Source organism: Taurulus bubalis, assembly GCF_910589615.1.
Source record: "Taurulus bubalis genome assembly, chromosome: 4".
NCBI classification, from domain to species: domain Eukaryota; kingdom Metazoa; phylum Chordata; class Actinopteri; order Perciformes; family Cottidae; genus Taurulus; species Taurulus bubalis.
This window is the reverse complement of record NC_136592.1, coordinates 31631782-31647632: the sequence shown is the minus strand read 5'-3', so window position 1 is coordinate 31647632 and position 15851 is coordinate 31631782. Positions and strand designations below refer to the sequence as shown.

Here is a 15851-nt window from a genome sequence, read left to right as displayed (position 1 = left end):
GTTTGTAGCCCATGGCGCCATCTTGTGGATGCTCTGTAGACTTTAGGAAAATGATTTGTATAGCGCTTCAAAGGCACTTTACATGGTGAAAACAGAAACAATGAAAGCAGTTATAATATAAAAAAGAGAGATGACGTAACAGTTAGAAACAAAGCAAAAAAAAATGATTCCCATTTCCATTCAGTCGCAAGTTAGGCTGGGCTAACTTCTCATAGACAGAATTACAGTGCTGTTTTTAATTGAAATGGGGGTTAGAATACATGAATGAATCTCTGTATAATATGTTGTGGCAATTCAATAGTTGTTGAGCATGGCTAAAAACTGCCAGCCCCGAAGTTAAAGTCTATATAGTTTACACTTGCTGTTGAAATTAGGACATTCAGTGGGAAAGTGTTCGGACTCTTCAGACCGCTCACGAAGAAAAAATAGCAATACAACAATTTAAAAATAGCCTGTTACAAGGTAAAGTCCTGCATTAAAAATCTTTTCAAAAAGAAAAAATGTATTATATGAGTCCCGGTGCTGTACGGAGTTCTCTGGTAACTGCCTCTGTGAGCTCAGAGCGCCGGACTCCATTTCCTTTAATTGTAGTTGAGGCATTTCCTGTGTTTCAACAAACACAGGAAATGTTGTCGGGGTTCCTGGCACTTTCCATCCAAATGTGCTGCTTTAACACACACAGGTGTACCCGACCTCACAATATGAGCCATGCAAACTGAAAAAGTAAATCCTGTCCATTCCCCTGAAGAGCAAACCTCACATTAAACACAGGAACAAAAACACAAAGCAATGGGTTTGGTAGAGCATGGGGAAACTGCATTATTACTGGGTTGTGTATGTATTTTATTGTAAAAAGTACCTTGATTTGTTGACTAAATCGGGTGGCCAATGATACTATTTTCTTTTTACTTTGTGTAGTGACACAGGCAGGCTCTGCACCGCTCTTTATAAAACAAATCCATACCTCATACCAGTGTAATAGAATCTGAATTTGGTATAAGTATAAGTGTTATCCCTACTAATGATAACACAGCTAGACACACAATACAGTCAATAACTAAAGCATTACACACCTGCATCCAGACTATGATATTAATATTACTAATTATATGAATAAAGTGTCTCGGTGTACTGTGATCCCTGAGGCAGTAGAGTGGCAACGTTTAAGGAGCAGCTATTGTGCTTCCACCCGGAGCATTGAAATATAAAATGTCAAAGTGTATCTGAGCCTCTGACCCCTGCGTGTTCATGTATTGTGAGACGGCACAATCAAGGGAGTCCTCTACTGGGGCCGGAGACATCTGGAGAAGCAGTCAAAACACGAGGGAGCCTGCCATTGTTTTTTTATTTCAAAACGGAACTGGCCAGCGGGGGAGAGAAAGGAGCCCACAACTGCAGCTAAACATGGTTTCCGTCTTTAGTTTTGGTCCCAAACAGGATGCATGAGCATGACTGTTAGTCTCAGACCGGCACCACTTGTTTTTGGCTACGAATGGACTACCACATATTGGTCACGATTCAGCCCCAAAACTCCCAGGGATCTTCTGGATATCAACGTATTTACTGATCTCTTTGGCAATAATGTTGTGTATTTTTCTGCTGCAGCTCTTCAACAGCTTTGCGGGTTCATGTGGAGCTGGACATGAGACGCTGTGCACCTCCAGAGCCTGCTTCACCCTGCATATGGACAGAGTGAGCTTTGAGAAGGCCGGTCAGAACTGTGACCACAATGGAGGATATCTGATGACAGTCAGAAACCTAGAAGAAGAGGATGTGCTGCGCTCACTTCTCTCACAGATCCAGAGACAACCTCAGGACAGGGCGCTTACATTCTGGATTGGATTAAAACTGCACAAAGGGAACTGTGTGTTGGCGGACAGGAGTCTCAGAGGGTTTAAGTGGGTCTCTGGAGAGGAAGATTCCAACTACTCCAACTGGGGAAAAGAACCGGTCACCACATGCACGGAGGAGAGATGTGCAAAGGTTCATTACACCTCATCGGGTCAGAACCAACTGAAATGGACTGCTGTAACTTGCAAAAGCTCTGCTTCTTATGCATGTAAGTTTTATTTTAAGGGAATGTGCAGACCTCTGGCTCTATCGGGGCTCGGACAAATCACCTACAAAGCGCCCTTCTCCGAAGAGCCGCAAAGAAGTGAGATGAAAGTATTTCCGCTCGGAACATTTGCTGATATTTCATGTGGCGACCAACAGTCTCATTACTCTGTGTGCATGGGGAACGACGGTTGGAGTGCGCCTGGTCCATTCTGCGCAACAGGAACGCGTAATTGCGCGCTAAACAACGCCGGATGTGAACATGTGTGCCACCAGGATGCAGATGGAGTTCAATGCTTTTGCAAAGAAGGTTACGACCTGGACCAGGATGGACTCACGTGCAGGATAAAAGCCACGTGCGGCGCGGAAACCTGTGAGCATGAGTGCGTAACGGAGGAATCTGGCTTTTCCTGCACGTGCCCGGACGGGTTCGAACTAGACGCGAACCAGCGGAACTGCTCTGACATTGATGAGTGCAAGTCACGAGCCTGCACGCCTCACCGGTGCCTTAACACGCAAGGCAGCTACACGTGTGCGTGTCAAGGCGGCTACCAAATGGTCGGCGGTGAGTGCGTGGATATTGACGAGTGCGCGCGCACGAGTTGCGAGCACAGCTGCTCGAACAGTATCGGGTCCTTCTCTTGTTCCTGCAACGAAGGCTTCGCTTTATCCGAGGACGGGCAATCGTGCGTGGACATTGACGAGTGCGTGAGTAATCTGTGCCGGTTCACGTGCGTCAACGCGGTAGGAAGCTTCTTGTGCGCGTGCCCGCGAGGCTTCTACTTGGATCCCGACGGGTCGACGTGCGCTCCGAATGTGACAGAAACGTCGGCAGCAGAGGAGGAAACGCAGGAGAACGTCACCGAGTCCTTAAGCAGAACCACAGAGGAGCTCCGGCACCAGTCCCCAAGCACTGACGCGACGCTTCTGGACGTGGTGAACGACACGCACGGGGGTCCGCACAGCAACACGTCCTTGGTGACGTCCATTACCAAGACAGTTGATTCCAGGGTGCTTGTCTGCGTCCTCGGCTCAGTCATCCCGCTGCTGCTGCTGCTGGCTGTGACTCTGGCTATTGCGATTGTTCGATGCAGTCGTTCCAAAAAAGAAGCGAAGAAAAAAACCACCACGGACGGTTACTGCTGGGTTCCCTCTGGTTTGGACCCGCGTTTAGAGAAACTCTATGAGTCCATCTTGACCGATGACCTATGACCTGTGGTAGGAGAGTGATGAAGAAGACTAGTCGTGTTTATTTATGTAATTTATGTTGTTGCAACCTCCCTATATTAGGCTATGTGTTGTTGGGGAAATTATCAAATTACTAATCGGACAAAAATGTGAATAATCAAAAGAAAAATTGTGAATCTGAAAAGAACTAACAATGGTGTTGTTGGTGCAAAAGCCCAGTTAGAGTATGGAAGGGATGTGATTGGCTTTCTGTGAGGGCAACTCTGTTTGTTTGGACTGATTTATTTGAAGAAAATTGTCCCAGGATGTAATGTTGAAAGTCAGCTCATTTTGTATTTTGTCTCTCCATAACCGGCCACATTTTCTGACAGATATGCTTGAGTGATGTATGCACCGATATCTGTTCACTGAACCTGTGCCCAAGACCATTGTTGTCTTTATCGCATTGTTCAGATGACATAAACATTTATTTACCGTATGTTCACCTTTCAAATACCACACGGCCCGATGATATAATGTAACTATAATCGCACCTATCGAATCGATGCAGTATGTAATGTGATGATGAAGAAATGAGACAAAAACAAAATAAATAGTCTGCTCTGATATATAAATAAGATTTTTTTATTGCATTATGATAATCCTTGCCTTCACCAAACATGGAAACACCCAGCAGTCAAACTTTATCTAATTTCCTTCCTGTCTTTAACTTTTGTCATTGTCCGGGTGGGTGTTCCTTCCTGAGTTGTAGCCCCTGACTCTAAGTCCTCATAACTTTAGTCAGCCAACATTCTCAGAGTATACAGCACGACATCATGGCCTGCATGCAACTCACTACCTTTGAGCCAGTGAAGGCCATGGCAATGACTATTTTGATGTCAGTGTTTATTTCCCCATCTATTAAGACAGGATTATGCATGAAGCAGACTGCGGCCTGCAGGCCTTTTTGCACCGGGAGTGACTGCATAACTGTGAACCAGGACAGAGTGGATTTCCAAACAGCCGAGGAAGCGTGCCGCGACAGGAACGGAGAGCTGATGACGTGTCGGTCCGAGACGGATGAGAGCACGCTTGACGTTTTGAGTCGAGAATTGCGTGGAAACTTCTGGATTGGACTGCGTTTACCAGCTGCCTCCTGCAGCGACCTTTCAGCTCCACTGAGGGGCTATGAGTGGACGTCCGGTAGCGGACACAGAAGCTTTAGTCCAGACTTCAGCCCCTGGAAAGACGGCGTTGAAGTCTGCTCTCCGCGCTGTGTGACCCTTTCCAGTGATCAAAAGTGGACCGAGAGGCCGTGCTCGGACAAAACCGATGGCTTTCTGTGCAGAACGAAGCACAGAGATGCATGCCGGGCACGGGAACTATCAGACCCAAAGGTTATCCAAAGCGCTACAGGCTGTTCAAGTGGCCCTTGTGAGCATCACTGCATAGATGTAAAAGGAGGTCATATATGCTCTTGTTACAAAGGATTTAAACCAGACAGAAAGCAGCCCGAGCGGTGCAACATTCACTGTGAACAGCAGGAGTGTCCTGCGGTATGCGAGGACGACTTGTGCTCCTGCGCAGACGGCTTCATATTGAGTAAAGGAGGATTTTGTGAGGACATTAATGAATGTCAGAGCGACGGATGCGATCAGGAGTGTGTCAACAGTTTTGGAAGTTTCAAGTGCTCCTGCCGAAAAGGGTTTGTGCTGAAAGACCAAGTCAAATGCAGAGAAGCAAAGGGCGGTGAAGGTTTTGCGGTCACAACCCCCTTCGCCGCAGGCTTCGTTAAACCAGCCACCAGTAACCAGACGCTGAGGGGCTCTTCAGCGCCCGCTGGAGGCTTCCTCTGGATGTGGATCCTGGCTGTGGTGGCTGTGGCCGTGCTTGTATTTGTGATCAGGTTTTATGTTGTGAAACGTCAAAAGCGTCGAGAACAAAGCTCCAATCCAATTGCTGTGGACAATGTTGAGTGTTAAATCCAGTCCGAACAATGATGAGCACCTCAGGACCTGAATCTAGTTGATGCGTTACTTTTTATTAATGATACTAATAAATATAAATACATGAGAGCTTTTTATAGGTATTTCAGAAGTGTGTGGACTGGGCCACTCAGATATTCATCTGCATAATTAAAAGCAGATGTAAAGATAAACAACTTAATACAAAATGTATGTAATTTTATATTTTACATTGGATAAAGAGTGTACTTATGTACAAGTTGTGTGTTCTCATTTTGCTGCTGTTGGAGGAGCTGAGAGGTCGTTTGGTGTAAAGTCTTCACTGTTCTCATTTTATGAGTTCAGCATATGTTTAGAAAGAAAGGTCTGTCATAAATGTGTGTGCATATGGATTTAACTGTTTGTAAAATATGAGTTTTGAAGTACCTGTGATATGATGTACAATAAGAGACACTCGATGGGGACTTGTTGTGTCATTTTGTGTTCATTTACGTGTCATGGCAAGGAAATACAATCTGAATTCATTCATAACAAGACCACTTTTGTTCTTAGAGCGCCACCTACTGTTTGTTCCTCTTGTTGTTTGATTGGGAAAAATAATATTTTTCCAGATAATACATTTCCAAAGGTAAAATTGGTGGTTTTCTTGGAGGACATTTTGAAATGTCACAGGATGGGCACAGAAAATAAATTATAAAATGATTACCACCACCTGTGATCATTTATTTAACTTTAAATTAAATTGAAATACATTTGAAAAAACACTGTCATGACTTACTAGGACAGTTGAATAAAACCAAGTTATATTTAATGTTAATAGTAACACCCATATTTTTGTTATTATTACAAGTCATAAACTGTATAAACCCTAAACATCTTTTACAACCGTACCTATTTCTTTTTGTACAGCCAGATAGATAATAACTTTCTTTTGCAGGTTCAGATCTCTGTTCTCAGACTTTTCTCACTAAAGAACAGCCCAAACGTCTGCCTTTGCTTCTCCATCTCTTCCTGTCGGCGTCCTATGATGCACTGCTATTGTACAGTTTTGCAGAGTGTGCAAATTAAGTATTTATTTTGCATTATACATGTTTTACTGGGCTTTTTCTTTAGTTTAAGTTCAAGCAACTTGTTGCAGTTTCCTACAGCTACCACTAAATGTTACTATTGCTACATATTGTACTGATAGCACCAAATACTTCCTATTTAAAAGGACTTACAGCGGAGTAGCTACTCCCTATAATTCCCAAATAGAGATAATATGACACCTAGCAACTGGGACCCAACAGGGGTTATCTTTTAGACGTGTTAAATAATCAACCACATCAACTCTGAGAAAGTAAACTCTCAGTAATTTATCCAAGCAGGAGAGGAGACTTTGACCGCCGTTGAGCGCTGCCGTTATGTCACTGCGTCTATGGTGTGTTTCCTCTTCTCTCTCAGAAAAGAAGCAAAGCAGATAACACCGCTATTAAACAGGAATTCCAGCATCAATGAAATAACACCAAGGCTGTCAATGAACAAACGCCATACTAAACAGGTGGGCAAAGATAAGAGGGGACAGAAATTGCATAATGTACTTTTGGAAATGGGAACAAAACAACAGCATACTAATGCAAACAATGATTACATATGAAGGCATGGTCCAAATCATTCTGCATAAGGTCGCATCGCAGTTACAAAGTAGGAGATTGACACATTTTTGGGAAGGAATTGCAGCCTTTAGTCTAAACTAAAAGTTTTCAAAGATCAAAATATACTGAACATATTGAATAAATTCCTCACATCATGATATCTCCCTTAATAATGTTCTGTCAGGCTTGTACTTGTACTGCTGCCATGTTTACAGTCTTTATTGTGCTTTGTCTGAGGGCTTGGCAAACAAGCACATACAAAGCCCAATTGCATAATTATGTATTTTATAAGTCACAAAATTAACAGAACGGGTTCCCACCTGAACCAGTTAGACGTGCAACGGCCCTGAAAGTAGGTTATTGTCTCCACACTTATTATTGGTTGAACTGCAATTGCAGGCCAGTGCGAGAGCTGCGTGGATAAGACTGGGTGGTACAAACCTGACCTGGATAGCACCGGTTGTGGCTGACACAACCTCACCTCTCCCAGTCAATACATGGTCCGCCATGAGCCAATCATAACAGGAGGAGTAGCCTTTTTAAGAGGAAAAAACGTTGGGTTGTTGGGTTTCTCAGCCTCTGAGAAAACTTTGTGTTGGCTACATTTATGTTGCTTTGATCTTAATTCGGTTTTATGATTATCATTTTTTTCTTACCCGTTTCAGAAATGTTTTGGTTTTTCCAGAGTTGTTCACTTGTGCCACTATTCACTCGAGCCATAAAACAAGTTAAATATAATTGCAAATAAACCATACATTTCAGCTAAATTCATTGCTATAAGTTTGTACAAATGTTTATAATGTCTTAATATAATATAGAGGCTGTAACATTTTATTTAATCATTCAACGTTTCATCATGCAGCTTGACATGATATAGAGTCCATAGCATGTCAAGCTGTATGATGAAACGTTGAATGATGACATTTAAGTGGGAGGAGCCAGGGCACTTTATGCCCTGAGTAATGCCTCACAGGCAACGCCTTCTAGGCCTGCTCACCACTAATTCTGGCATATCTAGCAGTCTGGCTTATCTCAAACATGTATTACCTCAATTCAATTTCAATTCAGTTTATTTTATATAGCCCAACATCACAAATACAAGTTTACACATAACATCCCTCACATCGGATCAGGAAAAACTCCCCCAGTAAAGATAGTAAAAACCCTTTCACAGGGAATTTAGAAACCTAAAGTGTCTAATTGACCTGATTGTACGTTCATTTATAATGCAAAGTAATGTGTAAATGATCCTGGCAGGCTAATTTAAGAGAATAACCACCCGTTAGTCTGCTTAAGTAAACACGGAAGTGGAGGCCCTTGTCTCGACCAATCAGAAAGAAGGCGTCAGTTCATAGCGTCGTGTCATTGGGTTGAAGTTGGTCCCCCCCTCCTCCTCGTTGATATACATAATAACAACCGGTATCCGGGCTAGCATGTGGAGACAGCGCCGTGAGAACACAAGTAGCTCGTTTTCCGCTTGTTGAAGACTTCATTCCTTTGCTGAGAGACGAACCCTCGACCGAGCAGCAGCATGTCAGCCGACGGCGTGTTCAGGACCCGCTCTCTCGGCGTCGCCGCCGAGGGTCTTCCGGACCAGTATGCCGACGGGAAAGCAGCGAAAGTCTGGGAGCTGTACATCGGGGACACGCAGAGTAGGACGCAGGAGTACAAGAGCTGGGTGGTGTCTTTGCTGAGAGAGCAAGGGGTGCGGAAAGTACTGGATGTAGCCTGCGGAACAGGGTAATGTCTTTAAATCCGAGCCGGCGTGAACGTCTCACCAAACTGCATTGCACGTTTGGTCAATTAAACCAATGTCCTTGTGTATCAGCAGCAATAACGCATCCAGTCCAAACCTTTATGCATTTTTTATATCTGTACAACCCAGTATTTAATTCGGCATTAGTTCTATACATCAACTCTTCTTTATTCCAATGTAATAGTGTGATGTATTGACAAGTTTACCTTTTCAAAAGATGTGTTTTCCTTTTAAGTGTATGCCGAATTGAAGACCGCACCCAATGGTGCACTGGGTGCTGATTTAAAATTGGGCTTTCATAATCACCATTAAAGTTCCTGAATGGGTGTGACTGTAAAGTATAGACCTACGGACACTTGTCTGTACATGCATCTCCATAGCAGAGTCTAATTGTGTCAAATGTGATTAATGCCAGTGTTTCTCATTTCATTTTTTTTTTTAATAAACAATATTGTTTTTGTTTTTATTTTCTCGTACTTGTAAGAGCAAAATATAATAATACTTGAACCTGCATTAAATAGTTAATTTCAGGTTTGGATAATTCATCATGTAAAAGTACTAAACATGCCTATTTTTTTTTTTTTTTTTGTTTGTTTTTCAATAATAAATACGATGGATTATCTTTATAGATAATCAAGTGGGTTTGACCTTCCTGGAATTTCAACCCTGATTAGGTCAGAGCGTAATGAATGAAAGTGCAGCGTTGCACCAGCCGCCGTGGCAGTTCCTGCCTCAGGCAGCAGTCTAGCTGGGCCCACCAGTTCAGGGTGTTTATTAAAAGGCTTTAATAGTTCACAAGTCTTATGGGGCCAAAACAAAAGCATAAAGACAGAAGCGTTGTCCAGCAAATCTGTACACAGGTTTTGCCTTTTACATTTACGCCCACGTTATCAAGCAGAAGACAGTTTTAGTGGTTGATAAACTGGTTCTGTGTTGCTGAATGGAGTTTTGACTGGTTCCATGCAGTCTGTTTACTTATGCTGATAATGTATCTGTATTCTGGAACAACAGCAAGGCCACCGGCTGAACTCAGACAAGGGGGCAACATACTTGAACCTGACCTGTAGTCTGTGTTTTGGCATTTCTGTCTGTTCGATGCAATATTTTTCACATGTACAACAGCATTTTACATTCGGCAAGCATCCATTCAGTGACCCGTCAGTTAAGTTGAACCGTCTGCAGGATGGGATGCTGAAAAGTATGTTTTAATCCCCTAAAAGCAGTAATTACAGCCACTTCTATTTGACATATACATATTACAGAGTTCAATAATCTTAATCATAACATCTTCCACTCTTGGTTGACACCACAATAATTTGCATACCCCAAAAAATAGACATTGTAAAACTTCATATCTCTCACGGAGAAAATGAGCACATGGTCTTGAACCCAGTTCCGTAGTGAAAGTGTGTCTGGCGATCTAAACACACTCCCAGTGGAATGAGGTTACATTTGGCCTCCCTATTTTTGGCAGTCTAAATGTGCCTGTGATGCAAGGCTTCCCCAGTTCTGCCATCGGAGTCAGTGGGGATAAGCTGCCAGATCAAGCTTTCTATTGATGACATCATCGTCCTAACTTGCCGCTTCATTTCCTTGATCAGAACCAGTTTTTTGTGCTTTTGCTTTGCTTCAGAATTTTTTTTATTTGTTTGCGCAATTGCAAGTGAACCAAGCTTGTACATTTCTTTTCTTTTTTAAAGGAACATGATTTAACTCTAGCTACAATTATATAGTTGTAGTGTACTGTGCTGTTGCCCATTAATTATACCATAATTTGCCCTTAACATTAACTCACAACTAGTAACTATTTGGAAATATATGTAATCGCACAAGAGACTTCAGCGTAACGAGAGTCCAAAAAGACTTCAGACTGTTTTGGCCTGGGTACCATGAGGAGCAACTTACTATCTAAATATATTACTAAATATCAACCATTGATTTATTTCTGTCAAACAATATTTTATTGATGACATTCCTAACAAACTGCATTGATTTATGAAGATGAGGAAATGTTAGTTCTGTTATCACTGACCAACGTTGGTGTTAGAGCACACGTTCTTAGTGTATGTCCATATATATATATATATATATATATATATATATATATTGTTGACATACGGTCCAATCGGTTACACATGCAGGGGTCTGAGTTGAAAGTGACAATTTCACATTTTCACTCATTCATAAACTTGATAAAGTCAATAAAATCTCAATTGCACTTCAGAGTCTTGGGTGTGTCATTCCCAGAGCTTGTGAGGTTACACCGCTATTTACACTATATACCTTGTATTGTGTCTTATGTTGTAGAGTCGACTCCATCATGTTGGTGGAGGAGGGCTTTAATATGGTGAGCGTGGACGCCAGCGACAAAATGCTCAAGTATGCACTGAAGTCGAGATGGGAGAGAAGAAAAGAACCAGCTTTTGACCAGTGGGGTACGCCATGTTTTTCTTTTTGTTGATATAATTGTCATGTTTGAATTTTCCAAACACTTGACGGTAACTTAAACCTTTGTCTTTGGAGGATAAACTGTGCACAGTATTTTAGATCGCGTTAAATCAAACCACTGCAGTGTTCATTAGTGTCCACTAGGTGGCATCCTTGTGTTTCCCTGTTGATGCGTTTGTGTTGTTTTGACCCTCTTGTTCCTATCGTGTCCTCAGTGATTGAAGAGGCCAACTGGTTGACGTTATCGCAGGATATTCAGAAACCAGGGGCTGGCTTTGACGCCGTTATCTGCCTCGGTAACTCATTTGCCCACTTACCCGACTTTAAAGGTACGTGAGCGCTTAAGGGACAGAACCATTACTTAGCAATTCATTTTTACAATTACCTTTTTTTCCTGTCTCTGGATTCTCAATCACAGTGAGAACCAGAGATACATGGGATGCATTGCTACTGATGATCTCTTATTCAAACAATATGATCTAACTTGATGGTGCATTTTCATGTTATCACTCTCAGGGGACCAAAGCGACCAACAGTTGGCCCTTCAGAATATTGCCAGCATGGTCAGACCAGGAGGGATCCTCATCATTGACCACCGTAACTACGACTTCATCCTGGAGACCGGCCGGGCGCCACAAGGCAAAAACATCTACTATAAGGTACTAAACTGAATGGTTTCTTTACAGTGGTGCACATTGACTCCATTGGATGGAGCATTTTGTAACCCATCCAACCGTATCCCCCTGTATCCAGCAGCTGAAGAGCTGGTGCGTTGTTGATATCTACAAAAGCGGCAAAACTCCGGTGCTGAAAAATGAAGACAAAATGCCCAAAAAGTGGGAATCTCCAGAGAGCCCCATGTACAGAAAACTGTTTTGTTCTACATTGCTAATGTAATTCATATATATATATATATATATATATATATATATATATATATATATATATATATATATATATATATATATGTGTATATATATATATATATATATATGTGTATATATATATATATATATATATGTATATATATATATATATATATATATATATATATATATATATATATATATATATATATATATATATATATATATATATATATCTCCTCAAATGAACTGGCTAGTTTCTGGAATGATTCCCCAGGAAAAGTCAACTGCAGTACAAGCTTGTAAGAGACTACTTAAAGATGAACAAAGAAGAAGAACAAAGGCCAGCCGCAGAATAATAATAAAAAAGGGTTGTTTTTTAATTTAAAAGTCTGCTGTATCCGCCTTTCCGTTGCTTTGTGAAGAGGAGTTGGACAGACAGAATTGCTTATGCATGGTTTATTTACACCATCCCTAGCAGCAGCTTAGTTTAAGACCTAAATCTCTATCTAGAGCCGCCGGATATTGTGAGATTTTCAATGAAAGTGGCCCGAGGAAAGCAGAAGGAAATGAGGATGAAATTGGCAGGTTTTAAGACACTTTTGGCAAAAAAAGAGATAACGTCAGGAGTACTGTGCGGGGGGATATTTGGAAAAAACAAGTTTGGTGTGTTCATATGTGGCTTCAAATGATGTGTGGCATCTACTTTGTAGCTAAAATGCACATTTATTTCCATGGACTATAGTACAATGACAGCATACGTCCAGCTAAAATTGAATTCAACGACCAATCCTGCAATTTATTAACTCACCTTATTGGTAAATTTGGAAAGATGTAACATGGAAATATGACGATGTACCAGCAGGTGCCAACAGCAATGAGGCATATTTGATTTCCCAAAAACAAGTTGCATATTCTTTAATCCAGCCAAAGTAAATAACTAACCAGCTGGGAGGCCTAAACAGAAAGACTAAGTCAGCAGTCGTGTGCAAGAGTAAAATCCACTTCTGATGCCTCTGTAATCCCAGAGTCTGCTCTCACGGTCCAACTTTGTCCTTCTTCACAACAGTTAGAGCTCCACGGTAGAAAAGAGGAGCGGTTTGTGAGAAGTGTTTCGGTGCCTCGTACTAAACCAGCATGTTTCATAAATGTGTGTGTGTGTGTGTGTGTGTTGCAGAGTGATCTACCTCAGGACATCTCCACGTCGGTGCTGTGGGTGGACAATAAGCCCCATATGATCACGTTGGACTACACCATCCAGGTGCCAAAGGCCACCACCCAAGACCTTCCTGAAGTCAGGTAGAGCGACACTCTGATCACAGTTATGTTCACAAACACTGAAGAACTTGCAAGTGGTTGCAAGACATGCTAGTTGTCTAGCTAGAAGCGCGCCTCATATTTCCATCATGCTATATGGCCTCCAATATAGCCTTAATATTGTATCGTGTGAACCAGTCGGCTAACCTCCTCGCTTCTTGTGCAATATGTAAAGAAGTATGCCCTGCATCTGTGTATGAAGTGTTGCATATAAATAAATGACCTTGCCCTAACTGCCAATATTAGTTCAAGAGCTTCAAGCTTCTGATGTTTTCTTTTGGTGCAGATTCAGAGCAGTGTCTCTTCATGCATTTGCGTGACCTTTTCTCCCGTCACCTTTTTCTTCTCAGGTATTTTGTGAGCATTTTTTATGCATTTCTCTTCTAGTCTGGCTCGTTCTTTCCCCGTGAGCTCTTGTAACGTTGCTTTCGGACCCTCTTCACAGTCGAAGGTCGATGCACCTTCTCACCAGACGTGTTCAGACCCCATTTTCTAACGTGTGCATGCTTTGTCCTCCCCAGTAAATTCCGTTTGTCCTACTACCCGCATTGCCTGGAGAGCTTCAAAGGTCTACTGAAGGGGGCCTTCAACGGCAAAATGGAGCACAGTGTCTACGGAGATTTCAAGACGTACGTCCCCGGCCAGTCCCAGGCCCCGTGCTACTTCATCCATGTCTGTAAGAAAACAGCCTAGGAGCCCACTAGCCAGCGTGCAACACACAAACACACTGCTTAGACAGACCATAGCCCTTAATATGCTCCTGCTGTCCTCCAGATTTGGGTAAAGTTATATTTGAATATGTTTGAAAAAATATTTAATCTTTGTAAACAAAACAAAATAATATATATCATGATATAAGAACATGTTTTAACAGGGATTTTTCTTTTTTCTTTTTATCCCTGTGCTCATGAAAGTTGTAATTTATACCTGCGTGCGAACATTTGTGGCTTTACGAGAAACAATTGGTTGATTTTGATCCCCCAAAAAATGTATTCAAAATTAGTTGGACCACTGTTTTACCCATATCTGGTATTTTCCCAAAGTGCTGCTTGTGCTTCCCTTATTTCCTCTTGCCGCCTCTCTGAACTTTGAAACCCGCAATTCAAAATGGTGCTGCTCATTCGAGATATTCCTCATGATGGAACACTGGATTTGAATTGGCATTTATGTACAAAGTGCTAAGATGTATATTCTTAGGCAATTGTATTTTTTTAAGTTTACAACAAGGGTCTTAAAAACCAAGATAAAGCAGCTGTGTCTTGTGAATACCGTAGTCGTTCTTTAGCTTTGTGTTTGAGCCGGAAGAGAAACTTTAAGTTCAGGCAAATCTGGCGCAGCCTGATGGGTTTTAATTAATTACTTAACTTTTACAGGAGTCCCCATGTTCAGTAGTAATCTTCCACACCTTTGTGGACGTCACCAAAAGAAAGAGAGAGAAGAGCGAGTGAAGACAGCGAATCACCCTGACACCCTTTTGTTTTTGTTTAGCAATTCCGGTTTTGTATAACGGTTCTTTAGTTTCTCTCATGGTACAATGAACGGTGCTTTAGTCGAGCCAAAAACAGCCGTTTAGATTTTCTGGTCAGTAATAAGCAGACCGCAGGATCGGATGAGAGTCAGACTTTATTGATCCCATTGAGGATTCATCCCAAACCAGAGGGCAGCATCACTGTAGGAACGTCGTAACGTCAGTGACTGTAAGGGCAGTGTACTAAGCTGGTAAAAAAGAATACATGCAAACGGTTGCATTACAGTAATAAAATGGGAAAACCAACGGTTTGAAATAGTTATCAACCAAAGATATTTGAAGTGTTATTATCTTCTGCTCAATCTTGGAATGTTTTTTAAACTTAAATGTTAAACAATTGTGCTGCACAGAAGAGTTTACCAAAATAATAAGGGGAACATGAAGAAATAATCATTTATTTTCTGTATTATTCAGGTAAATTTGCTTTGAAAACCAAATAAAATTAAAAAAAAATGTTTTCACTGGAATGAGAAAAGAGCTCCGGTTGTAGAAGCAAACATACGGTGCGCAGTAGTTTGTGATTTTTAGATCAACAGCAGGTCCAGAAAGTGGTAAGAATGGCCAGATGTTTGAGTGTTGCTTTGAAGTCAATGTCGAGATAAAGGTATTTCACAACAGTCTTATATGTTGCCAAAAGTGCAAACATTTTGTAATGAACCACGATTATTGGAATTCTTTTGCATGAAATAAAAGACCATTTTTGAAATGATTCACCTGGTTATGACATTTTTATTTTCAATGGCGTGTGTCTGTGACATGATTGGTATAATTGAATTAGAAGATTGGTTAGAGTTGAGGTTTATAAAAAGATCATGGTGATCGCAGGAGCTGACTTTCTACTTTTATATTTTAATTCTGCGTAAACTAACGAGAATTTCACTGTTTTCAGAATCGTGTCAAAGCAACTGATTAAAACTGTAAATTCTAGTCTAGATCATTTTTAGAATATGACAGCAATCGCCTTGTTTAATTCTATCAAAATGAGATCCTAACCTGCATATCATATTACATACATTATTTGTATTTTTGCACTCTCCTATTGTTTGTTGTTGTTGTTATTTTTATTTTTATTTACACCTTAATATGCACATACATACTTGCACTCTTGTACTTCTA

At 41.4% G+C, this 15851-nt stretch overlaps 2 protein-coding genes across 2 annotated transcripts; both read left to right on the top strand.

Moving 5' to 3' along the window:
• Nucleotides 1-1581: 1581 nt before the first annotated feature.
• cd93 (CD93 molecule) lies at nt 1582-3930 on the top strand (the record flags this gene model as incomplete). Its single annotated transcript, XM_079216955.1, has 1 exon — nt 1582-3930. One exon carries the CDS (start codon nt 1582-1584, stop codon nt 3265-3267), a length of 1686 nt encoding a protein of 561 aa, XP_079073081.1. The 3' UTR covers nt 3268-3930.
• A 4397-nt stretch (nt 3931-8327) lies between these two features.
• On the top strand, nt 8328-15444 carry gnmt (glycine N-methyltransferase). The gene is made up of 6 exons (XM_079216557.1): nt 8328-8560; nt 10884-11011; nt 11240-11353; nt 11541-11683; nt 13068-13189; nt 13729-15444. Exons 1-6 carry the CDS (start codon nt 8352-8354, stop codon nt 13898-13900), a joined length of 888 nt encoding a protein of 295 aa, XP_079072683.1. The 5' UTR covers nt 8328-8351; the 3' UTR covers nt 13901-15444.
• Nucleotides 15445-15851: the final 407 nt, after the last annotated feature.

Coding starts and splice junctions, on each gene's coding strand:
- gnmt (XM_079216557.1), top strand. CDS start 8,352: ATGTCAGCCGACGGCGTGTTCAGGACCCGCTCTCTCGGCGTCGCCGCC. Junction 8,561..10,883: donor GATGTAGCCTGCGGAACAGG/GTAATGTCTTTA, acceptor CTTATGTTGTAG/AGTCGACTCCATCATGTTGG. Junction 11,012..11,239: donor ACCAGCTTTTGACCAGTGGG/GTACGCCATGTT, acceptor TCGTGTCCTCAG/TGATTGAAGAGGCCAACTGG.